At 36.5% G+C, this 27,275-nt stretch overlaps 2 protein-coding genes across 2 annotated transcripts; one reads left to right on the forward strand and one right to left on the reverse strand.

Annotated features, from left to right (window-relative positions):
• Positions 1-2,371: 2,371 nt before the first annotated feature.
• On the reverse strand, positions 2,372-12,812 carry LOC121428566 (uridine-cytidine kinase 2-like). Its single transcript, XM_041625276.1, has 6 exons — positions 12,662-12,812; positions 9,543-9,693; positions 5,272-5,368; positions 4,195-4,334; positions 3,364-3,510; positions 2,372-3,086 (listed from the first exon to the last, which is right to left on the reverse strand). The coding sequence occupies exons 1-6, from the start codon at positions 12,743-12,745 to the stop codon at positions 2,905-2,907; spliced, it is 801 nt and encodes a 266-aa protein (XP_041481210.1). The 5' UTR covers positions 12,746-12,812; the 3' UTR covers positions 2,372-2,904.
• A 5,053-nt stretch (positions 12,813-17,865) lies between these two features.
• On the forward strand, positions 17,866-20,442 carry LOC121429202 (ATP-binding cassette sub-family B member 9-like). Its single transcript, XM_041626156.1, has one exon. The coding sequence runs from the start codon at positions 18,084-18,086 to the stop codon at positions 20,415-20,417; it is 2,334 nt and encodes a 777-aa protein (XP_041482090.1). The 5' UTR covers positions 17,866-18,083; the 3' UTR covers positions 20,418-20,442.
• The last annotated feature ends 6,833 nt before the right edge of the window (positions 20,443-27,275 follow it).

The following is a 27,275-nucleotide window of genomic DNA, read 5'->3' on the forward strand; positions in this document are numbered from 1 at the left end:
AAACTAAAATTTTTTATAGTTTGAAAAAAAAGGGAAATAAAATTTATCTACACATTATGTAATGTAAATTGCTAGAAACAAGATAAATATTGATCTGAAATCGACAAAATATATTGTCAAAAAAGCTGTCTTGACTATGTAGATCCAAGTAAAATAACATACTAGTATCAAACTAAACTTAAGAAAATAATCATCACGATATCATCATGATACCCTTTCTGTTTCACTATTATTTCAGTTCACATCAATATATTCCATAATACAGGCCTGCCAACATTTGAAAATGAAAAAAATAGGCCTACTCGGGTGGTGCGAAATTTTCTGCTCAATATCGGGTGTGTCTACCTCACTTTTTTTTTTCGATTAAGACATGTTTAACATTCTTATATTCAAACACTGAAGCCCGTATTCTGAAGTCAGGTTTAACTTAGACCATGGTCTAACTCTGTGCTAAAATTATGGGAAGCCAAAAGTTGTATGTTTCTCATGTTTAATAAGCTATTTCCTAATTCATCGATGGTGAAGACAATCATCTATTTATACTTCCTAGACAATTATGAATGATTTGAGAGCCGAATGAGCTGAAATATGATATCACTACTGTTAATGATTCATATAACAATTGCCATACTCAAACCACAACTTTAAACCTGGGTTTAAGTTATACCCACCTTCAAAATACGGGCTAGAGAAATTACAAGAGTAGAAAAACTAAATTACCCATACCCCACCACACAAATACTGTATATGGGCCGATTTTTTTAAAACAGAGTGCTCCTTTTTTTATTAATAAAAAATCTTAAAAATGGGGGTAACTCCTGGAAAAAAGCGGTAGTTGGCAGGCTTGCATAATGGTATATCAAATCGACAATCATTAAAGAAATATCAATACATTCTGATTCACATACAATTTCAAGTAAAAACTTCGGATCTTACAACTCTAATACAGGCATGTCTTTTGAACTGCCAACACAATTATCGTAATTTATACATGCAAGACTTAAAAATTATTACAAAGCCTCCATAATCATCAGAAAAACATGAATGAAACTGCATTACAATTTTAAGTACATGCGTGTTCTGCTATCAACAACTGGCTGTTTATGAGAAATTCTTTGTTAACTCATGAGCCATTAAACTAATGTAAAGAATGCATGTGTACCATTACATTAATATGCATGCTATTAAACACAAAGAACTAACATGGCACTAGTTGCCAGAGTTGTAAAATTAAGAAGCGTTGATTTATTTCATTATTGGATTGCAAAGAAATTAACTCCACATAATTGTTTTTTATCTACATCAAAAAGGAAAAGGGTCTTAAAAGTATCAACTCGACTTCTTTGTGAAACCTGAATTCCCCTCCTTTCGATGCAATCCATTCAAAATATTTAATATACTTTGCTTCAGCAACCACCCGTCATTTAAGAGACTTTTCTCACATTTTTTTAACCCCTTACTTCCTTTTCTCACAGGTCAAATTTTCAGCCCAATCTCAGAGAAGGAAATGCTTGCTTTTCTCCCGAATGCTACTCTCTGAATGGACAATATCACTGGCTCCGTGGCCCCTACAGCACACATTGAGCAATGTCTGTGGCTTGGCTGGGTTTCTTTCCCATTAGCGACCCTTCACCCTGGACTTTCATGCTCAACACTGCAGCTAATCCTGCTTTTTCACAGGGCTAAATAATCAAGTACCATAGGTGGGGGTTAACCCACTTTGCATATTAAAATGCTGTGAGAAAAGAAAGTGAGCCGAGTTTAACTCGTACTATAGGTGGGTGTTACTTGCCATTTAGCCCAGCCTATAGATTAGGGTTAAGAAAATTGTAGCATGTGAGAAAAGCACTAAAGACTCAAAAATTTGGTTTCCTTTGAATACAATTCCCACAAATCACCTGCATAAAAATATTGCTTTTCTTTTCCTTTTTTTCCCTTAAAGGGACTCTACCAGTTACACTGCCATGCCTTCTCCATTCATTCAGAGTGGTGAACACCTATGAGCATGCAACTGTGACCCACCATTATTGAATATTGTTTTACAATGCATATACACATTGTTCAATTATTCACAAGGGATGATACGTGGCATGATATAGAAGTAGGCAAAGTCCAACATCCAATCATCAAATATGAAACCAACCAGCTTTGATTGCAACGAAACACATTTAACAATGACATACAAGCAAAAAATTATTTTCATAATAAAGCCAAACCACCTGTTTCCTTTAAAATCAAAGATTTCTATCAAATCGTGTGAGTGTGACACAGTGAATACATTTAATTGACATATACCAGCACCATCGGTTTCAATAAAATTCTCTCCCCTCTATCTTTCTCTCTCTAACTTTTTTTTTACAATATGATAATTCAAAAGGAATTTGTATCCCATGAACAACAAGAGAACTTTTAACTGCTGTAAAATTCAGCCTGCGAAAAATCATCAAATGGCCCTGAATTCTCATACTGAATATGAATATAAGAGGCCAAAAACAAGAGGAGTTCTCAAATCTGCAAGGGAAACATGAGTGAAAAAACTCTTTCCAATGCTTGTTATAATACACACTTTGTTAGATTGGCAAATTAAATAATGCACACACACATAACCAGCCGTCACAAAATCAATCATGCCTTTCGTTGACTTTTCTGCCAATCTTTAACAATTCACATGCATTCATATCAAACACACACACTCACACACAAATATTCATGTATAAGAAATGATGGCACCTCTTCAGCGACAACCTGGCATTATGGGTGATAACGTAGATTCTCGGCTCCCGTGAAATTCATCGCTCGATACATCTTTCTCAAAACTGCCTCATTTCTATGGATAAGAAATGTCCCTGATGATAATCATGCATACGTATCGGTGAAGTATGCATGGGATTGGTGCCTCTTGGACTAGTGAGGGCGTCCTCCTGATTCTGACACTTTCCTTCCGACCGGGACGGCTGGTATTAGCGTAGCATTGTGCATGGGGGTCGAAAGGCCATCGATGAGCTTGGCTTTTCCATTCTGGTATTCTGTTTTGATGCCCCCGTTGAGAATGTCTCGAATGTGATGGACGATCAAATTGATGGCAACTGTTCAAGATACACATGTATGACAGGAAAAATAAAAAGAGTTGTCCAAATATAATTCAATCTATTTACTTTGTAAAAATCAAATAGGTACATGTAAAATATGAACCTTGTAACACTCCAAAAAAGTCGTCTATACATCAATTATATTCTATACATCAATTCTTCAGTAATCATAGCCAAGGTCTTGTAAATACTGTAAGTATCAAACATATTACATTTGATATGGCAAGGACATATTTAAAATGCCTCAGTGAAGAACAAAAGAGAAGACTCTCACCTGTATTTTCGGCACCTCTGGGAATGATTACATCGGCATATTTCTTGGTTGGAAGACAGAACTCTTCGAAGGCAGGTTTCACAAATTTGACGTATTGCACAAGCACCTTGTCAAGGTCCCTGCCCCTTTCCTTCACATCACGCATGACTGTAGGGGTGTGGGTGGGGCAAGTAGGGAGGGGGAGTGGGGTAAGGGGGAGACATGTAGAAAGGTATAAATCAATAGCTTGTCTGCGAAACAAAAAGAGTACAAGGAGGCATTTCTCCAACATTTTTCCTCCGTCAAGTTGTCAGTTCTGACAACTTTCCTTGGTTTTCACATTACATGTATCAGAGTATCAAGGGTGTCTAATGTTACCATTTTCAGGACAAACCAGACTTAGTCGGAAAAAAATCTGACCAGTCCTTTTATAAAATGCTCCCAAGGTGCATATTACTATGGCGATCTTTCATGACTTGTCAGTGTTGACAATTTTCATGAAGAGGTCCCCCAAATTGCAAATGTTATAAGTAATCAATTTCCCTAAAATACAACAGAACAAAATCCAAAATTATGAAACACCTAAAAACATAACCTGCAGCTTGGATGAAGGCATAAAAATTGTGAATATATCCACAAAATTAACCTTCCTTATTGATATCCCAAGCAGTTGAATCGAAACATCTTTTTTGCACTGATCAAATCATAGATGGGAGTTCCTTATAAAGGTAGTGCGGCCCGGTGAAACTTCAAATTGCCTGTAATGTAAAATTGGACCATAATGCACAATTTATGGTACATTCTATTTCTATGGTGAATTAAAAATTGCAAAAATAGAAGAAAAGAACTAACCTCTTCTTGACAACCTTGTATCTGCATCTGTGTCTACAAAGAGTTTCATGTCAAACATATCTAAGATCTCTTTGAAGTAAAAAACTAGGATACCCTCGATAAGAACCACGTCTGTTGGATATATCTGGTTGACAGCCGTTCTGGGTGGTGAAAAAATAAAAATACATATATGTGCCTCGTCCTAAGTCAAATATCTTGGGCCCAAAGAAATCTGTGAGACTTACCGTAATAGAAGATGTTAATGGTTATTACACATGTTTTGCATATTCTAGTCTGAAAAAACTGTTTTGAGTTAGGAAATCATTTGACTTTGATATAAAAGGTTGACTCATGCAGTGTACTGTATTGCGGTTGTTGGAAAGTCAGTCAATATGACATAAATAATGCACATTACCAAGGGCAATAGTACAGGTTATATGCCTGGAGCAGTCTGATACACACAAGGTCTAGCAGAGTGTGTCCGCCTATGTCCTGGAACATAAAGCTTAGGGATTGATTGTAGGGCTGATCTTTATAATTGATCACACACAATAATCAATGCAATCACTCATATAGAAACAAGACCCTCAATCAATTGCTAACCTTTGTGTAACAAGCCCATGGACCTTTTCTAAATTCTATGTTATATACTTACTAATGCTGGACTATATGTGTGCATCATTTGTTTTATTTGCATTTCTTGTCCCACCGGGGGGGGGGTGTTTCATAAAGCTGATCGTAAGTTAAGAGCGACTTTAAGAACGACTGGTGAACCTTTTTTCCACACTTAACTATCATCAATGAATATTAAATAATGCATATTATTTACCACAAAAAAGGATCACCAGTCGCTCTTTAATTCGCTCTGAACTCTCGAACAGCTTTACATGTATGAAACATCCACCAGGTAAGAAGTGATGAAACAATGAAATATCAATAGCAACATCAAATTTTCATAATTCTCTTTCCCCCTAACTTTTCCTCTTTCACACAAATCACTTTATTATTAGAGTTGGATTTCCCCTTAAAGAAACTTTGCAGAAGTGAAAATGAGGTGCCCTGATAAAAATTAATGAGACTGAATGGTTATATGATCACCTTGAATTCTTGACTTTGTCGTAAACAGGCACTCCGACGGGCTGACCGGCTCGGAGTTCAGATAAAGTATGTTTCATCATCTTTTCATCCACAGCATCTGTCAAATCAATATAAAGAAATATTAATACAGTCAAACTTGCTGGGTCAACCACCTGTATACAGATAGTCCTAGAAAAAAAAATGTCCAGTCAGTTTGAAATTGTCTTGTCCGAAATAAAGCAATGAATCATTGCTTTATTGGTATGTCCTGATAGTTATTCTCCCGACATATTTTGGTATCATTTGAAGTTGTCTTGTCTGAAATATGAACATTTAATCATTGCTTTAAGATTTGAAGTTGTCTTGTCTGAAATATGAATATTTACATGTAATCATTGCTTTAATGATTGGTCCTGATAGTTATTTTCCAAGCATATTTTGGTATTATTTTCATACTCATCTTTCAGTTGCTCCATGTTGAAGGGTGAATAACAATAATTGGATTTATAAAGCGCTTTTTGCCAAAGGATACAAAGCCGAAGGAAAACACGACATGGCTAGGATTCGAACTCACGACCCTGTTTCAAAGGTGAGAGTCAGAACCACTAGACCATGACGCACCCACATTACCACTGTTACATGTGTATTTGGTTTAAAACACTGACCAGGATCTAATCAGAAGTGTTCTTCAGGGTTGGGCTCAATTACTTTCTTCAATTACAATTACGCAATGGAAGAAATGTTCAATTACTTTTGTCAATTACAACAGGGCTCGACACTAACGGCGGTCCAACGGTCCCAGACCGGTAAAAATCGCTGTCGGGCCAGTATTTTCAGAAATAGGAAGATTTACTGGTCCGACATGACCAGTAAAAAATATCATTGTCGGGCCAGTAATTTTTCCAAAAATAGCAAGATTTAAGGGTCTGACATGACCAGTAATAAAAACCATTGTTGGGCCAATAACTTTTCCAGAAATGGTCAAATTCACAGCAAACCATTTCCCCCGTGAAATTCTGCCATTCACACACAGAATACACACAGAATGAATCGCACGTAAGTGTTACCAGAGTACAGCATGCATACAGTACAGTGTACATGTAGTCAGCCACACAACCTACATGGTAAATTCTCTACTGGCCGCACGAACGAAGCATGGCTAAACTCTGGCAGAAATCTCTCACAGAACTGTCAAAATTCACGGTTCATACTCATGAAAGGCTCTTATAATGTCCATATTTCTTAAAAATTGGGGTAACTCTGTCATTTGTAAGCAGTAAAAGGAGAAATTTTCACTTTTTGGTTCAAACAGATCGGGTTTCGGGTGATATCGTCTGAATACATAATAGCCCCACATATGCATTTATGTGTGTGTTGATACACTTGGTATCTGACTTTCTTTCGTAGCTATTTTAATTGAGCCAAAAAGAAACTGATAAATTATTTATGATGATAGTTTTAGCTTTCTTCCTCTCTTTCCTTCTCAATCTTTCTGTGTTTCTTCCCTCGATTTTTTTTGTTACTGTCTTTCTTTTTGAATCTCCCTTTTTTCTTTAATTCATTCTTTCTTTCTATCCTTTTATAAAATATTTTCTTTCTTTTTTTCTCTTTCTATCTGTCTTTCTGATATTTTCTTTCTTAAGTTCTTAAGTCCATCAATCCTATATTCATCTCTTCCTTTCTTCCTTCCTTTCCTTCGTTCTTTTACCCCTTTCTTTCCTTCATTCTTTGTTACTTTCTTTGTTTCTTTCTTTCTTTTATCCATCATTAATTTACCCTTTCTTGTTTTTTTATTTCTTTTCTCAGCCCTTTCTCTCTTTCTTACATTCATTCATTCCTTTCTTCTATCTGTCTTGTTCTTTCCTTTTTCCCTTTGTTAATTCTATCCTTTTACCTTTCCTTTTTTTTACTGCTTGCTTCCTTCCTCTCCTTTATTTTTTCATTCCTTCCTTTCTTTGTCTCTCAGTCTTTCTTTTCTTCTTCCTTTCATCTATTCTTTTTTTATAATTGCTTGCTTTTTTCCTTTCCTTCCCTTCCTTCATTTATTTCTTTCCTTCTATCTATCATTTTACCTTTCCTTTATTTCTTCCTAAATTCTTTTCTTCCTTCTTTCAATCCTTCCTCTCTTTCTTTTGTCCATCTTTCCATCTCTCCTTTTACCCTTTTTTTATTGCTTCTTCTTTCTTTCCTTTACTACTTTCTGGATTTGTTCTTTCTTTCTGTATTACTTGCTTCATTTCTTTCCTTCATTTCTTTTCTTTCTTTCTTTCTTATATTTGTTCCCTTATTCCTTCCTTTCCTTCTTTAGTTCTTTCTTTTTTTCTTCCTTTACATCTATCCTTTCTTTACCTCTTTTCTTCCTTTCTTTTCCTTCCTTTCTTTCTTTTATTTCTTTCTTTCTTTCTCCGTTTCTGTCTTGCTTTCTTTTTGTCTTTCATTTCCTTCATTTTTTTTTTGGGGGGGTAACGAAATGCTATAAAAATAAATTTGCGCCTTTTCTTAATATTTTCTTTATTTTTTGGGACCAGTAGATTTTAGGTTCGGACCAGTAAAAATTTGAAAAACTGGGTATCTACTGGTCCGACATGAAAAGGTTGGACCAGTAGAAAAAATGGGTTAGTGTGGAGCCCTGATTACAATTTCAATTATTTTCTATAAAAGTCATGAATGAAATTGATTTGTATTCTGTATGTACTAGCACCACCTATTTCCACATAATTCAAGTTACAAAGAAAATGAAACCATGAAAGTTTGTTCAGAGCACAGATCCTGCCTATTACACTATACGATGCTAAGCAGTTGACATGAAAAAGGTCACGGAAATAAATCATAGATTAAGTTTATTGTAATTAAAAGTAATTGAGGTCATTTACATTTTGTTCAATCAATATTACAATAGCTCATTCTTCTGAGGACGATAAGAACACACTTGTCGAAACGTCGAGATTGGGTGGTCCTTTCAGGACCAACCCATGCCCAAGAAAGATACATGGTGTTCCATGAAACCTAATACATTTCTTGTGCTACATGATCTCTACGTTGCTGACCGAGCACCTAAGGGTGTGTTTATGCTTCCATTGCGAGGACAGAATCAGGGATTTCAAACGTCGATCGTAAACGTGGTTCTGGGAGTGCTGTTTATACTTAACTTTTCAGAGCAAATCATGATCTCCAGCTGGCTTCGCATCGTAAAGCTAGGTCAAAATGGGCGCGCCTTTTTTCGAAAGTTTTCTCCGATTGTTGTTATTAGTGGAGATAAGCATGGAGCAATACGACTGTATTGCCCGCGGATTTTCATCTCACCGGAAGCATGTACCAAATGACGTCATTTAAACACGTTTACGATCGTGGTTCTGTTTATACATCCCCAGAAAGCCTGATTGTGGTCAAACGACATTTACAAACGCACCTTTTTGTGAGTTTACGATCAGCGTTTTGAAACAGCGTTTAAATGAAAGTAAGCATGGAGGCAACCGTGTTTTGGACTAACCACGTTTGGAAACGCTGATTCTGGCCTGAAAAGTGGAAGCATAAACACGGCCTAAGAACATGCTCCTATCATGTAACACAAAGATTAGCAATTAATCATAGCTTGATTTTGACAATTAATTGTACATTGTATTCAATGCAATCAATCACAAAAACATATTTATGTGTTAAGAGCCCAAGGGGTGATTTTCTAATAGACAATTTAAACTAGTCTAAGCTAGAATGTCAGACTTACTGTAACTTCCATGAAATGCTGGGTTTTCACATGAACTTCTATACTCTTGGCATATATAATGTAGCGTGCTCTTTACACGTAATTCTTTAAAATTCAAATCTTCTCATTTCACAACATACTTTTTTTGCCTCCAAGTGTTTGCTTTTTTTGTTTTTAGTTCTTCTCTTTTCTTTATACATGTATCTATATGCATTTATTTTCTTTTCCTGTTTAATTTTTTTATTTCTATTCATTGCTTTCAAGTCCTTTTCTATCAAGTAGAGTATGATGTCTTTCTTCTCTTTTTTTGTTCTTACCACTTTACAGCTTTTCTTGTCCTTTCATTAAGTTCTTTTCTCTCATTTCTTTTCAATTTCCGTTCTTTCTCCCCCTGACCCCCTTTTGTCATAGTAAAGGTTATTTTTCATACTGTCCTTTTAGTTTTTGCTTTTGTGCTAGATTTTTCTCAAGATCCACCTATTAATTGTTTAAATCAGGGTATGTGACTGCAGTCATCTAGTATCAGATCTATTACAAAATGATACTAGCCCCCCCCCCACCCCCCATCCCAAAACAGTCAAACTCGTACCTGGATGGTCAAAGTTGTAGGAACCCGGAGCAGCATTGCTTGTGATAACATCCTTGTAGAAACTGTCCATACTGATGACCGTTACCTTGCGTTGCCTGCTGTCCAGCTTCTGCTGACCGAGGGCTTCTACGATACGCTCACATACTGATGACTATAAATACAACAACAAAGAGATTGACAAAGAGGAATTTAATAAAATGATCACATGTAGCCTGGTCTTGTGTTCTTTAATCAAAGCAAACTGCTCTAAAATAGGACTTCTTGAAGTTTGCTCTTGTTACAATTGCTTCAATGGAAAATCTGCACATCAAGCCAAAATAACCAAACCCCAAACCCTAACCACAAAGCTATCATAATTCTGATGCCCACCCCCACTCAAAAGCACAATCCTAATCCTCGACATGTTTGTCTACCAAGGTAATGAATGATGGCACATATCACTCGAACAATCATGTCTGATCACCTTCAGAAGTAAATTTGAATAAAACTGGCAATTTCTTGCTTGCACATTAGCTTTAGGAGAGTACGCCAGCCTCAACGAGACAGTCTGTCATGCCATTAACAGGTACAAGTCAATCGGTGTTGTTGGTTAAAAAACATACCAAACAAAAAGAAGCAATTTAACAATAAATATGAAAAAAAAGAGTTTTTAGCCTCCAATATGTTTGTTTTGGTAGGGACCATAAGTCTTATCTGAAGTTTAGTATCAACCATATTGATAATTGCACATACATGCACTGTAAATGAACTTGAATTGAACGTGTAAATGTATACAAGGGGGCAGAGGTTTGAATTTGGTCTAATTCTACAGCTACATAGAAAAGGTATAAAACCATCTTCTATTCAGTATCAATCTATCAAGTTAATGTGGAGGAAATGATGAAAACAAAACTATATATGTATCACAATTAAAACCAAACTGAATTTCATTTTCATAAAAATTTGTCGTTTCAAAGCTGAATAAAAATTATAAAGAGCTCATTAACAGTAGGCTTGAAATAATGGTGATGATTTTGAAAGGATGAAGATTTGACGAGCAGATATAGGGATGGAAAGTGGTTGCTTTACATTTGCATTTGACTACGAGAATGTTACTAGTATTTTTTGTTTTGAATTAGAATAACTTAAAATGATAATTTATTAAAAGGGATTTAATTTGTTGTCAATCTGTACAAACTAGATGATTTACAATTTTTTTATGAAATCAAAAAATGTTTAAATTTTGAAATCAGAATTTACATGGATTATAGATAAAAAATTTCCCTTATGAAATGGACAATATCATCTTTTAATTTCATGAGCAATATAAAATTTGTATCACGAATAATGAAATGAATCGAGATAAATAAAATATTATAAGATGTTCAAGATGAAGTATTTTTAAAGTAATCGAAATTTTTTTTTTTTACATGTACTCATGACAACACTTAACCAAAGTCACCCAACCTCATTCCCAATGCCATTGCCATTTTGCAAGTCAGTTGTCTTCAAAACAGTATGTATGATCGACAATGTTACTGATTCTAGAATTTCTATAGCAATTCATTAAAATTGCGTATTGTTGACCTGAGAAAGGGTCACTATGCTTTTCATATTTTTTTTTCTCCAGCACAATTGCACAAGGCATACCCTACTTGTCAATGGCATATTTTCAGATTGCTAGTTTATCAGCAAAACCCTTTGAACTTGACTCTAGATCTAGACTTCATAAAATGATTTTGATCTTTGATGTACGAGACCTATCAATTCTTAATGTCTAACAGTTACTAAATGATGGGAGTTGATTCATGTAAATCTGGATCTGTACGATGTTCAACAATGGCACTCTGTTCTCAGGAAGCTAAATCTTCATCCGCTGAACCAGCTGTTGGCAAGAACTCCAACTTATATAGCCTTTGGAAAGCATGGTGGTCTTAGCAGTGACTGGAGCATCAGAGTCCAGGCAAAACGAGGCTCTCTAAGAAAGATTCACTCTTGCTATCTTGTATCCTGGACATATACATGTAGCTTATCCATCCCTGAGAACTGCTATCACCATTAGAGCCCTGATCTCATGCAAAGTTTACTTGACTCAGGCCAGACTTGTCAGAATCTGCAAGGCTTCTGATGATATAGATCTGTCAACTGTGTTCCACTAATCGGGAAGATTTAGAAAACTTTGTTTGGGGGCAAAAAGTATGTTCTTTATAAAACAATTATCTTGATTTTTTATCCCCTCGCAAATTTGACCCTAAACACGTAGCTTTCATAGCGAAATAGATACCTTTTTTCATTATTTGAGTGTTTTTGATAACCTTATGTACGTAACATGCCCTATTTTGAAAAAGACATCCTTTTTACATGTTTTTTTTGTTGGTTGAACGTATCCATTCGTCAATGTAAGTGGCCCCGGGGCTTCACACAGCAGCACTTTTTATTCAGTCACACACACTTTTAATATTCATAGTATTTCCGCATCCATTCACACTTTCGTGTGTGTGTACCCGTAGATCATACTTCATCACTCACACGTATTGCGAGACTATGCATATTATAACCATGTTCATAGAACGAGTGGTACTATGGTACTTCATAGAAATTAGATCAGAATCTAACTAGTTACACATGTAATGGCAATGCGACGGGTTGTTCCTTAAACTGAAGTAAACCACAATAATGACAACTTGACCGTTATTTTAGCTTCGCCTTTCTTTTTTCTGGGTAGGCCTAATTGCTTCTGCGCCATGTTAACCGACAATAATGTCAAGCCAAGGCTCAAGCACACCGACTGGCACTGCCTCCTCCATTAACATTTTTAAGGTTCCTTATGCTCATTCTATCATATGTTAGCATGTATTTTGTTTTCCTTTTATTCTACATCTATACATCAGCATGGCAAAAAACCAAGTGCTTCTTTTCAAATTACAATGTCACATTACAAAAGATATAGCCACTCTTGTAACAGTCACTTTCATGCATTGACATGTACACGTAGGTATTTGTACACGTGCTACACACACAATTGCAATTGAGTTTCCCTCGCATCGCGCCTAATTGCACAACGACCGACCTCGCGGTCTCCCGCTAAAAAAAGCACGTACAAATTACATTTCAGATAATAATTACAGCAAACTACTTACTTTTCCAGAAGCAGTACCTCCAGCAACTCCTATCAGAAATGGTCGTTTGGCTCTCCCGTTGGTACAGTTATTTTTCTCAGACATCTTGATTTTTCAGTGCAGGGTCGGTCAGTCTATCTGTCCAAAAACAAAGTGAAATGTGTTTACATGACGTCACGTTCACCACTGAACTACACTGTACGTAGTAGTACACCTACTGTGCTTCCCCTTCCATGCGTTAACAACATTCCAATCGCCATATTGCAATTCCCAATGTCTCATTCGCGTGCGGGATCATCGCAATGCACCCGCTCGACCCATCGATGGAAGGCTTAGCTTCAACAAACTTACATTTGAAAAGATAAAAATCAATCTCTCTATATCATTCCTTTTTGAAAGTTTTACACCACTTTGTGATTCACGGTAGGTCTACGTAAAATTGATTTTTTTTTAAAGGACACGTCCACCCCAACAAAAAGTTAAGATCAAACAAGCACAACACTGGGAATTTTATCAAAATCGGATGTAAAATAAGAAAGTTATGACATTTCAAAGTTACTCTTAATTTCACAAAACAGTTATATATGCCCATCCTAGTTGGTATGCAAATGAGAGGGAATTGAAGGCGTCATTAACTCACTATTTCTTTTGTATTTTATTACATGAAATGTGAAACATTACATTCTAATCCCCCCAATGTTCCTGCAGTGAAACAAACTTTTATTCCTAAAACACAGAATAGCTCCAGTGCTCTGAACATGGAGCTATAAGTATAAAACACATAACAACTCCTTGCTCTGTACATGTGGAATTGCCATTGTTTCAACATTATGGTTCAGTCAAGTTGTTCCTTATTGTCAAATCTCTAAAAATTGAAATACTGTATGAAATACAAAAGAAAAGGAATAATCCCGGGGAATAGTGAGTGATGGGCATCATTTGCATGTCATTGAGTTGTGCATAAAGCGAAACTTTAAAATGTCATAACTTTTTTAAATTTTACATCCGATTTTGATCAAATTTTCATTGTTATTCTTGTTTGATTTTCTCTATTTATTCAAATCAACATTTTCTTGGGTGGACTTGACCTTTAAACAGTTATAATGCCCCCTTGGTAGTTGTAAGTTTTTGTGTGTGCTACTGTGAGTGTCAGCCTGGATGTCAACTTGTTACTACAAATGGCAGGCCAACGTGCGCCTCACTGGTACTCATTCCATAGTAGCTAGTTCAATGGTGTTCGGAATCCCAGCCGTACGGTCATCTGCTGCGTGGAAATCAAAGAATGATGTCATCGTTTGTAATCGGTAAATCGGATTTTAGACTTGAATCAAGTATTTGAAATAAATTACAACTTAAAAATAAAATCTAAATCAGGGAAAACAACAAAGTATATTTTTTAGTTACAGTTTCATTCACTAACCTATTACATATTTTTGAATGAATTTCCTTTTCTACAATTTTAATGTGTTTAGCTTGTTTTGAAAAATAAAGACCTTTTCTACACGTCTGGAGAAAATGCAACCCTTCTGAACGAAGGGGAATTGGAAGTGGTGTGAATCTCGAACCCCTTTCCTTCGGCAATTCAACGACCGGTTAGAACTTAGTATTCAGATCCAGTGGGGTATCTAGGGGGGGGGGGCACGTGCCCCGGGCGCCACTTTCAGAGGGCGCAATAAAGAAATGAAAAACAAAAAATAATAGAAAGAGCAAAGGAATAAAGAATAAAGGTATTAACATGGAAATTAGTTTCAATACATTCAGAAAATGCATGTCTTTACCCAGGGATGTATTCGTGCAGGGCGTCAAATTATTTTTTCTTCCTCAGGAGCAAGTTTTGAAGCTCAAAGTTTCCTCAATCAGCTGGTAAAAAACAACCACTTGTGGTTGATTTTTCATAATCAACATTATTCTGAAATGTCTACATTTTTGCGCATTGTGAAGAAAGATACAACATGAGTTACATATTCACATGGCTGTACTGTTACAAAGTCACCCCAATAATACTTGATAACTTATGTATAGACTTTCAGTACTCACTTTGGCTTTGTACTGTTACATGTAGTGCATATAATTGAGCATCTAAATGGATGAAAGATCCATTCCCAATCAGAAACTATTAGTTTAATGATGGAGTTGGGTCGTTTAGACCTAGAGGTACAATACACCTTTCCAGCCTGGACGTTAGGACTTCTTACTGATACAAACTTACAGTATTTATTCTGTACTGCTTTATGCTTAAATAGACCTTGCAATTTTGTACAGTTGTAATCGTATATATTGTGTACTGCTTGCTAATGCTTATCTCTAACATCATACAACTTATGTGTTGTTACAACTTACAGACTAAGAATACTTATTTTGGTAGAGTTTACATGGTCCTTAGGAACTTACAGTGCGTGTTATGTCATGTAGGCGGTAACTAGCACATCAAAATGAACTATATCACGACAAACGTTTATCGTAGTAAAACTATTCTTATTCTCCTTGTGTACACTCTCAATACAACAATCTTAAGTAAGGGATATAATATCGGATATATATATCAGAATCTCAAGTATCAATTAATAGATAAATAACATTGTTTTGCGCCTATACTCAATTTCCTCACTCAGACCTGTCCTCACCTCACTGGCACTGTGCAAGTGCAAGGTAAAATAATTTATGTATAAAAAATCCAGAATAAGTGTGCTCAGTATTACTGAATTACTCTGCTACGTTTTGCAAGCTGGACGTAACTAAATGAATGAAAATATGGCACTTTTTTCTAAGTCTCACTGGCACTGTGCAAGTGCAAGGTAAAATATGTATAAAAAATCCAGATTAAGTGTGCTCAGTATTACTGAATTACTCTGCTACGTTTTGCAAGCTAGTCTAGATGTAACTAAATGAATGAAAATATGGCACTTTTTTCTAAGTTTTCTCTTTTCTTCTTTTTTCCTCCTCCTCCTCTTCCCCTTTCTTGCCTTCCTCTTTTCTTTCTTTTCCTCTTCCTCTCCTTTTTCCTCTTCTTTTGTTCTTCTCCTTTTTCCCATTTTTATTTTTTTCTCATGAAGGCACAATTTCCTCAATTTCTTCTGTTGCTTCCTGGGAGCGGTGCTCCCCGCTCCCGCACAACTTGACACCTGTATTCGTGCCAAATTTTGATTAGTTATATACTTATCCTCTTCATGAGTTCCTACAAACAGTCCTTAAAAATTATTTTTTCATCCACAAATATCATATAACTTTTCATCCCTAGCTATACAGGTTTGCATCTTGATGCGTAACTGTCTATTGATTCTCATACAGTTCTGAAATACAAAACAAAATCTAGTTTAATTGTCTGATCTTTTCATCACGCCCTGATTTGATACTGGAGATAAAAATCCTCTTCATTAATTTTTCCGAACAATTATCAAAATGTCCCTTTTTATGTGAGGATGTATATATATAAAAAAATCCTCACCCCCATCCCTAAAAAAGACCTTCGACAGAAGCTGGGAATTGTGAATACATTTCATTTTTTATCGTGAAAATCAATAATGCGAGCACGAGCTGAAAATATTTGATATCTAGGTATGAACAGATTGAATTTACAAGTATTTGTGAGTAGACCTTCAGCTGAGATATTTAAATTTCACTGACCCGTACATCGGCTGAGTGATTTCTTTGTCAACTGACATGATCAACTCGAATTTTTATAAAGTTTTGCAATGCACAAATAAAATTCCTCAATAAGTGAGCAGTTCTCATCCACTTCACTCATTGTACTAATATTTATAAAATTAATTCTATAGCGCATGTCTTCAAAATTCTAAAATAATATATACATTTATGCATGATGGTGTCAGTGGTACAATGTATCAATAAAAATATGAAGAATGTAAATTGCAATATTCAATGACTATATCATAATATATTAGTTATCAAAATTTTTTAAAAATCTTTATTTTGATACCCATTTTAATAATTACACAAAACAAAGATCCAGCCACCCGAAGCATTTGGCCTATTTCCGTAACCATGATTTGTAGACTTTTCCTATGCATGCAAAAACAAAGACCCCCCTTCCCCCAAAAAAATCACACTCTTTTAATTCGAAAATTGTCCATATAAAGATTTATTCGGATGTCGGGCATTTGGAACCACTCTTCAAGATTTCAAATTCTTTTTTTTTCCTCAACATATTTCTTTAATTGAAAAAAAAAAACAGATGAACGCGCCATATAAAAACAGGAAATATCTCTTTTAATTATGATGCAAATTTATGGATGTTTCCTCCGTTGAACATCATTGCTATAGCTGTTAGCTTTTAAAGGGGAAGTTCACCCTGACAAAAAGTTTATTGTAAAAATAGCAGAAAAAATAATAAAAAATATTGCCGAAGGTTTGAGAAAAATGCATCAAATAATTAAAAAGTTATTAGAATTTCAATTATTTGATTTGTGACGTCATATGCGAGCAGCATTCCTACATAGCGAATGGTAAAAAATCAATGAAATGTCATTTTCTCAGAAAATTGAAAATGGTTTTCACTTTACCTTTTTTATATCAATAGACCAATCATTTCACACCCGATCATGAAAAGAAAACAAAATTAAGTCATCAGGAACCATACAAAATTTGAAATTCATTCATTTTATATTACATAACACATGGGGCAGCTGCTCGTTTATGACGTCACAAATCCAAAACTTTGAACTCTAATAACTTTCTTACTCTTTAACGGATTTTCCTCAAACTTTCACCAATATTTTTTACTATTTTTTCTGCTATTTTTACAACAAAGTTTTCTTCAGGGTGAACTTCCCCTTTAATCATGAACAATACTTACAATCAGTTTGCATGCGTTACCATGCAGTGCTGCTATGTAAACTATACAAATCTATGGCAAGTGTCCAGGCTGCGAACGACAAAAAAAATTGCATAAAATTTTAATATGCTAATAAACAGGCTTATCAGGAAAGAGTGCTAATTAATAATTGTCATAGCTCCATTATGATATGAAAATGTGTTGTGATTGGATATGTTTTATTATTAAAACAGAAATTGGGGCATGGAGAGCGTACAATGACACAAACATCCGAAGCCTTTTATACATTACTTTTAGGAAACTGCTATACGGAGTTCTTCTTTATGGTTTAATCTTCCCAGTGAACATTCATAATAGCTCTCGCACTGTATTGATATCTATGAAAAGACCAACAATTCTGCTGTATATAGACGAGACGTGGATAGAAAAAAAAACTATGGCCCATTCATTATATATCTTCATTGGAAGTGCATGACGGTGATTCGTATTGGTGAACTCGCGTACTAAAGTAATGAGACGAATTGTTGAATATATTCGTGCCTACAAATGTAATTTATCTTGTGATCTTTTGGAGCGAAATTGATCTTTTGGAGTTACATTTACTTTTTGGAGTGATAACATAATCTGGATCATCTTAACAATCCTGGAAGGATGATAGCATATTACGCACGTCTCCTGCTGATAGTTTTCTTTAGCGCCGCCGACGCCTTCTTTGGCTTCGCCTTCTGCTTTCGTTGGAACAATTATGATAGTTTCGGAAAGGATTTGTTGAATTATAGCTTTACTCACTCCATGTTTGAGTTTTGGCTGTTCTCAATGTTGAGAATGGTCATACTCTTGAGCGCAACCTTTGGAGTTATTACCGACCCCAAAGACATTCTACCGTTCATCAATAAAGTGAGATACCCCATGGGCGTCATGAATATAATTATGGTCATCTACACTTTGGCGAAAATCATGTTATATACTGAATACTTGGATGGGAACCATGATAACGATCCTTGGTTCTTGACTTTAGGAGTTTGGACAATGGTAGCATCACTTATTATGTACGTCTTATGGATAAACATTCTGCAAGAGCCACTTTATCCTCCTGATATGCAGAACCCCGATGCTGTCAAATTGATCTATAGAGGAGAAGGTGACGTGGAAAATGAAAAAACAGGATGCAACCAAAAAGATGATCATGCCAGTTATGGCGGAGAGTTTGACAACGCAAACAACTCTGTCAAGTGGCATGGCGTATTTGTTCGATTGGTGTTCTACTGTAAAGACGACTGGCCGTTTCTGTTTTGCGGCATTGTTGCTCTTGTAAGCGCTGCTGTTGGTAAATCCTTTCTCCCATTCCTGACGGGTCAGGTCCTTGATGGGGTGGTTACTGGCAAGGACTCGGCAGATTTCCACAAGACCATAGTCCTGATGACACTGGTCGCCATATTTGTTTCATTAGGTGAAGGCCTCCGCAATGGATTCTTGAGCGTTGCAATGGCAAGACTCAACCGACGCATCACTAGTCGTCTTTTCGATTCCATCCTAAAGCAGGACATGAACTTTTTTGATGAAAATGGAAAAGGGGCGATACTGTCGCGTCTGACATCGGACACAATCATCATGAGTGATTCTCTCGGTGAAAGCGTCAGGGTATCGCTTTGGAAGGTCTCTGTTATCATCACCAACACCGTAGCCATGGTAATAATTTCCTGGAGACTCTTTGTCATCACTGCCATTAATTTAATTTTCCTAGCAGTCATCACAGACAACGTCGGAACTTTCTTTGATAAGCTGGCAAGGAAGGTCCAAAACGCTCTGGCCGATGCTAACATCATAGCGGAAGAGACCATCTCCAATATAAAGGCTGTCCGAAGGTTTGCTCTCGAACCGGGCGAGAGAAGTACCTACCATGATAAGCTAGACACCGTATATCACCTGCGTAAGAGAGAGGCAGTGATCATAAGTTTATCACAAGTGACAGTTGCGACTTGTAAACTGATGGCGTCTGTAGTAGCACTATTTTATGGAGGTCATCTTGTTATAAGTGGAAAGATCACTGCAGGAGCATTTTTCTCTTATGTGTTGTACCAGAAGAAAATAGGGAGCAGCATTGAGAGCCTGTCCGATGGATTTGCTCACCTTATGAGAGCAGCAGGGGCCTCCAGAAAAGTGTTTGAACTGATTGATTCAAACCCTTTGCCTAGGAAAGAAGGTAGTCTGATGCCAAGAGAGTTCGACGGCCAATTGGAGTTTAAGGATGTAACATTTGCTTATCCAAGCAGGCAATCTATCCCAGTACTGAAAAATATCAGTTTTACTGCGTCTCCAGGAAAAATGCTGGCCATTGTGGGTCCAAGTGGCGGAGGAAAGAGTTCTTGCATTGGGCTTATACAACATTTTTACCAGTCTACATCGGGAGAGATTCTATTGGACGGAAATAACATCAAGCATTACAACAATTTTTACCTCAATAACAAAATTGCATTCGTTGGTCAAGAAGCTGTTCTTTATGCAAAAACCATTAAAGACAACATTTCTTACGGCATTGAGAATTGCTCCTTGGAACGCATCCATGACGCAGCCAAACTGGCCAACATCCATAACTTTATCATTGGCCTCGAGAAGGGTTACGAGACGGAAGCTGGCGAAAGGGGTGTTCGGTTATCAGATGGCCAGAAACAAAGGGTGGCCTTAGCCAGAGCTTTGGTAAGGAATCCCCAAATATTACTCCTGGACGGTGCCACTAGTGCTTTAGATGCTGAAAATGAACACCAGGTCCTGGAGGCGATCTTGAAAAATATCGGATGTCTTACTATGGTGATCATTACGAACAATCTAAGTGTCATCGAGAAGGCTGATCGCATCGTCGTCATTGATGACGGTATGGTGGTCGAGCAAGGTTGTCATCAAGAACTCATGAGTGCTAATCGTCTTTATGCGCACCTCCAACGCCATCAATTCCGGTGGAAAAATAGTGATAACGATGAGCAATGATGAATCGTATCTCTGTCTTCCGTACTTTTCTGAATAACATTTACCACAGTTATGTACATGATTGTTGGAATGCATACCAGAAGTGACAGCATCTCGGAGTCGATGAGGCAGACTGTAAAACCCAGAAGATCCTATAAAGCTTTCGATACCTTTTTCATACTCTTATATTTTCACCGATTTGAAATATGTTAAAAATTCAACTAAATTGTCTACTTTCTAGATAAATAAATAAACAAATATATATATATATACATATATATGTGCAAAATATTTAAAACTGTTTAAGGATTCATAACATGACATACAAGATATATATTGAGTATATGAGACAATCTGCTCCCACATACCGACCAGATTTATTATTTTCTGAATGTAAGATAAACTCTGAACTTCCGAAGTATCATATTTTCTTGTTTTGTTTGCAATTATGATGAAATTTCCATTTTATACAAGTTCACCTTTTCTTTTAAATCTTGTTACATGAAAATAAATCAATAATACATGACTCATCAAGCAATAGAAAACTGCTTGAATCGTAATGAAAATGTAAGGTATAATCGTCAATTATTTTGATTTGTGGTTAACTCCCTTTTCATCAAATGTATGGGTAAAAAGATATATCTGATATTTTTTATCACGATAATGAAAATAAATAAGTACGTAAAACCTTTCACCCCTTTATTTGACCAGGGTGTGCATATTTTCCGAAGAATATGGAAACTCTGAATTACCATGCTTTTCTTCTTTGCTTCGAAATTATGAAGAAATTTCCATTATTCATGTACATCTATACAAGTTCCCTTTTTTCAATTTCGGTATACAGTATATCATCCAATAATCATGATAATTGAGAACTTGGTTTGGATCGTAATAAAAATGCATGATCATTTTTTATTTGTTATGATTGGATGTCTCGATCCTTTCTCATCATGTTTCATACAAAACATGAATTGAGAGCCCGTAAAACCATTAGCTCCCTTACAACAGTACAAGACTGTGCATATTTGTTGAAAATAAGAGTACCACTGTTTTCTTGTTTTGCTATCAACTCAAATGAAATTTCTAGCTCTATGCATGTTTGATTGTCTACGTTTTTACAAATCAAATTATTATTGCTGGGGTGGACCTGGCATTTTTTTGATAAATTTTATTATACAATTTTTCAGTGTAAGTTAGGGTTTTATGACCCATTCTTCGTACCTTGGTTGAATAAAAAGTAATTTTTAGGGTGGTGTTTCGCAAAGATTCAAGTGTGACGTCACACTCAGCATGCTCAGCTTTTGAAAGAAAAAAACACCACCATGGACATTGACATTGGGAATAATTTCAAGTGCCGTTAATTTAAAAAAATATATATTTTTAAATGATTTACAAAATGGTAAATTGTAAAATTGTTTTAAACTTCTGTTTTACTTGGCCGAGAAACACATTGCGCGACTATTAAGTTTTATGTCATTCGAATAAAAAGACTGATATATCGAGAAAAAAATATGTCCAATAATTTTTAGGTTTTGTATGATGATGATGTTGATGATAGTGATGCTGACGATGATGTTGGTGATCATAGTGGTGATCATAGTGGTGATGCTGATGATGATTATGATGATGGCGATGATGATGATCACGATGGTCATTGAGGTGATGCATTATGCTTGGTGGTAGTGATCGATGATTGGATGATACGAGTGATGGCGACGACGATAAGGTAATGACGACGATGATGAAGTTGATGGAAATTATGATGGTGTCGATGATGATGATACTGATTATGGTGATGCTTTTGTTCTTGATGGTGATGATGACGATTGTCATAGAGGTGATGCATGGTGGTAGTAATCGATGATTGGATTGGTATAGCGTTGTCGACGACGATATGGTAATGACGATGTCGATGGTGATCGATGATGGTGGTGGTGGCGGTGATAATGATGATGATGTTGATAATAATTAACGATGATGTTATTGATAATTATGATGCTGCTGCTGCTGATGATGATGATAATGCTGACAATGATAGTGACGAAAATGAAGACGATGATAATGATGACGTTGATGATGATGATGTTGATGATGATGATGATGTTGATAACTACTATGATGGCAACGGTTATGATTATGACAATCCGAGGGCCATGCTTATATCTCGTATCATCCTACATGGAGCCGCGGTACAACCATGACAACGGTAATTTTGATCTTAAACGTGCAGTTGCTATAGTAGTAATGAAGCAAAAATTAAGCCTGGAATAGTCGTGCCATATAGTTCACATAGGCGGCGGAAGCGGGGGGGGACGTGCCCCCCCTAAATTTTAATTGGGGGGACGGTCCCCCCTAAATTTAGTTTTGATAACCTTTTTTTTTTTTTTTTTTTGCTTGTCAAAAATTTTTGGTTAGCAACTCAGGTGGACACCCCCTAAATTTTCTGGCTTCCGCCGCCAATGATAATTCAGCACCAATATCGACACATTTAAGAGCAAAATGACCGTTTTACCGTACCTCCATGTGAAATTTTGGATTTAGGTAAACAATCCATGGATACCTTGATTTTGATTTTCTGCTGATTCTTGATACAATATGACCATAGTAGTTGTATAATAAAGGCAGAGAAAACTTCAATTCTTACTATGAGCTTTTTAAAGCGCCCGATCGAGGAAACTGGATAAAAAAAATATTTTTTCCGTCTCCCTATTGGCGAAAGCTAGATCCGCCCCCTGGGAGTAGCGCAGGGGCGGCTATCCCGGAGGATGGGCAGTGCTCCCTATTTTTGAAGCACTAAAAAGTGCCTTTTTTACGCAAGAAAATGCCCTTCATGAACGTGCACTGTGCCCCTTTCACCTGAGGAGGACCCCTTTTAGATGTAACCAAGTGCCCTTGAATTATCGTATAAGTACCAATTTTTACCCTCCAAATGCCCCCCTTTCAAACGCGTTCTGTGCCCTCTTCATAGAAGGACCCGTTTTATGCCATTAGCAAGTGCCCCCTTTCCTTCTTGTATAAGTGCCCTTTTTCGAATCAGTGCCCCCTTTAACCCTAGAAAAGTGTCCCTCGCGAGCATGTGCTATGCCTCTTTCACCTGAAGAACCAGTTTTATGTGTTAACGGGGGTCCTTCTGCCTTCTCATCGGTGCCTGTTTTTTTTTTCATATCAGATAAGTTGTCGAAAGCCACTATTTTCGTGTCCGATAATAAAGTTGCTATATTTAGCGTTCTACTTCCTTCTACAAGTGCATCATTCAATCGCATAATCCATTTCAAAATGTGATTTTGCCCCCTTCGATACTTCTTTTTCTTTTGATAATGAAATTCTTCCCTTTTAACCTCTTAATAGGTACCCAATGTGCCCTTATATACTTTTGATAAATGCCCCTCTTCTTTTCCAGTTTTTTTTTCATGATGTTCAGTCTGTTAATGTTCTGATTACGTCCCTTTTCCTTTGAAACTAGTGTTCCTATTATATGATTCTGGAAAAGGAAACAGCCAGCGTTTGCAATACTTTCACAAATTCCCATAAAGAAACGGTATCATTGGTAAGAAACAAGAAAACAATAGTCTCATTTTATATGTTTAAAAAAAACTTTGTGTTTTAAATTTTAAAAAATGTAAGAATAATCTTTTGTCGCGTGAGTGGGGTAGATAAGTAATTTTTTAAAATTCTGTTTTAAGATAGTGCCCTTTTCGAAAGAAAGGGTCCCCATATTTCCCTGTGCCCCCACTTGCAACTTCGCTCCGCCGCCCCTGGAGTGACGGAACTGAACATTAAAATGACCACAAATTTCCACGTTTTATAATTCTGACCCCCCCCCCCTTGAAAAAGAAAACCTGACTGCAGGCCTGATTTTGTTTATCTAATATTCCTTCTTGAGTAACAAGGTTGGATTCCCTTTTATTTCACTTCCACTTGCAGTTTTTTAAAGATTTTGGTGATGTTAAAACAATTCTGTTTTCCTTGGTTCACATTATAATTGTGTTCAATAGTTTGTCGCTGTTTCTAGGTTGACATGCAGATCATATAATTCTTTGCTCACGGCATCAGTGGTAGTTAATTTGAGAAGATTCTGCAAATTTGGTGCTGTTAAAATACAACTTTTCTTCAGTTGGGATTAAATTCAGATATAGGTTTGTTTGAATAAAGCATATAAAGTGTCTCGTGTTTGATGTTTTAACCATCATTTTAGGAATTCATGGTTAAACCCAGGGGCGGTACAATATGGATGGGGAGGGGGGGGGTGCAGGGACGACAGTCCCTATGATTTCAAATGAAAAAAGTGAAACAATGCGAAAAAAAGGATGAAAGAATATGAAGACAGGAGACGACATTCAATTAGGTAAGATCGTTCTCCTAGATCATAATACCCCTTTTATTTTTTTTAGAAAATGATAGTCACCTCTAGCATGTCATGATTTACATCTTGTCCTCTCCGATGAAAAAATGGTTATGGCCTTGGCTAATTAACTCCACAGGTCCTTTTGGATGTTTAGTTCACGTTAGAAATGTTGAGATCATGTCCGATTCAATCATCGAACAGGAGATTGCGTTGAACTGGTTTTGAACTTTTATCTGAGGCCCTACTTCCATTTCGAACATGACAGGATGTGACTGCAGCTGTCTTAAAAATGAAAAGTAAAAAAAAAGAGAAAGATGACGTCCGATCCTGCGGTTGTACCTGTTTGACCAGCATAATTTTGAAAAAAAGAAATATATAAAAGCGTTGGACAACAAAAAATAAAGCACACCTGTAGTCGTATACACATGTGTTAGATCAGTCAAAAGTATACTCTTGATAATTAGATTAGAACGTTTTTTGTTTCTTTTCTAACAGCTTCCTGCCTTTGACACTTGCTATCGTCACATCAATAATACCGCACCGATGGTACATCATTCATACTAACGTTAAAGGACAAGTTCGCCCAACAAAATGTTGCGTTGAATAAAAGGAGAAAAATCAAACAAGCATAAGACTGAAATTTTAATCAAAATCGGATGTAAGATAAGAAAGTTATGACACTTTATACGACACTTAATTTCACAAAACAGTTATATGCACATCCTGGTTGGTACGCAAATAAGGGGACTGATAATTTGTACTTTATTATAAGAAATATGAAAATATTCAGAATTTGTTCATTGACTTGTGAAACAAATTTTCATTTCTTCCTCAAATATGGAATTACCATTGTTTTAACATTAATGGTCCAGGCGAATTGGTCCTTATCAAATCTGTAAAAAAAAAGAAATATTGTACAATTCAAACAATTAAAAAAAAGTGAGTGGGGGACATCATCGACTCCCTCATTTGCATGTTGCTGAGTTCAATGTGCATAAAAACAAGCTGATACGTGAAGAAATCAGCGAAACTGTCATAACTCTCTTATTTGACATCCGATTTTGATGAAATTTTCAGCATGATGCTTGTTTGATTTATCTCTATTTATTCTAACGAACATTTCTCAGAGGGCAAACTTGATCTTTAACTTTGATAGTAATGGATTTAATTTTCGTTGGTGTGATTGGGGTATTCGGTCATGTGAATCAGCATACGTGAATCCAACAGTTGTACGTGAGGTTCAGCAAAGCCATCACGCAAATTGAATAGTCACAGACCTCGGGGGGGGGGGGGGGTTACTGCGTTTAGGTTATGAGCAATATTTCAGATAAAAATATTACACTCATGCAAAAAAAAAGAGATATAAATCTGCCACGCATTCATTTCTTGAACTTTCTATTAGGGATAATTTCGAATGGTAATTACAGAGATTTAGCCAAAAGCAATAGTGAGCAGGGGTGTAGACCCTACCAAATCCATTTATGGAAAGTCTCGGAGGATGGGGGGGGCATTTTTCGGACAGCTTAAAACAAGAGGTCTAAGGCCAACACCATCCGATCCCTAGCTGCCATTTTCTTCTGAGAAATAAAAATGGCAACAAATAGGTCAAAGCTAGACCCCCAAATTTCCAGAACTGTCCCACAAAATGTCTGACAAGCAAAACAGTGGTCATCAAAATGTTGCCAGGTTGGAGAGAGGGCTCTTGATCTGTCGGTGCATGCCCCCTCCCTCCCTCAGGTGGCCTACTTTAGTGCCCCCATCAGAACGGCAGGATATTGCTTAAAATAGGAGTCACGTGCGTGTACGTGAAGAATCGATTCCCCAACAAAATAATGTATAAAGAAAATAAAATTTCTAAAAACCACTGGGGGTTGACCTAAAGTAGCGTACCTAGGATTTTCCAAGAGGGGGGGGGGGGGCAAAATCGTCCGCAAAAACAAAAACACCCCTTGAATAGTCACATGAAACAACGCTGAGATGGCCTGGACGATTTTTTTTCGTCGGGGAAAGTGAGTGGGTAAGGTGATGGGTAAGTGAAACAGTGGAGGGCGTGTTTGCGTTGGTTATGTGTGTGCGCGGGGGTAAGGTCCGATAGGGTTTGCCCAATCAATAAAAATCGTCCAGGATGTACCTACTCTATATAAAAGACATTGCAGCCTAGTAGTATTTGTATTTAGCTCACTGGATATTGGTTCTGATGTTTCTACGTGTTTAATTTCGTTTCCACGTTTCTTAACCTTTTTTGTAGTAAAGCGCTTGATTGGGAGCTTCACAAGAAAGCGATAAAATCGACATTTTGCTTATTTCCCAAGTCATCTTAGAAGGTAAGTTTAAAAAAAAAACATCATAACTGACAGTCGTGACAGGAAAGCACTGTTTTGAATCTCCAGTGAAATGAGTTTATATTTGTGCTCATTATACAGTGCCCATAAAAAATGGGACAGATTTGAAAAGTCTATAATTTTTTGTTTCAAATTGTTCTGAGGTCTTATCCTTCAAATGCCATTGGAATAATTTAGTTTCGCCCATGCTTG

Source organism: Lytechinus variegatus, chromosome 15, assembly GCF_018143015.1.
Source record: "Lytechinus variegatus isolate NC3 chromosome 15, Lvar_3.0, whole genome shotgun sequence".
In the NCBI taxonomy this organism is placed as follows: Eukaryota; Metazoa; Echinodermata; class Echinoidea; order Temnopleuroida; family Toxopneustidae; genus Lytechinus; species Lytechinus variegatus.

Excerpts from the sequence above, each read along its gene's own strand:
- LOC121428566 (XM_041625276.1), bottom strand. The coding sequence starts at position 12,745 with ATGTCTGAGAAAAATAACTGTACCAACGGGAGAGCCAAACGACCATTT. Across the intron at positions 5,369-9,542 it reads CTACAACTTTGACCATCCAG|ATGCTGTGGATGAAAAGATG; the intron begins GTACGAGTTTGA and ends TTGATTTGACAG. Across the intron at positions 3,511-4,194 it reads TACAAGGTTGTCAAGAAGAG|TCATGCGTGATGTGAAGGAA; the intron begins GTTAGTTCTTTT and ends ACACCCCTACAG.
- LOC121429202 (XM_041626156.1), top strand. The coding sequence starts at position 18,084 with ATGATAGCATATTACGCACGTCTCCTGCTGATAGTTTTCTTTAGCGCC.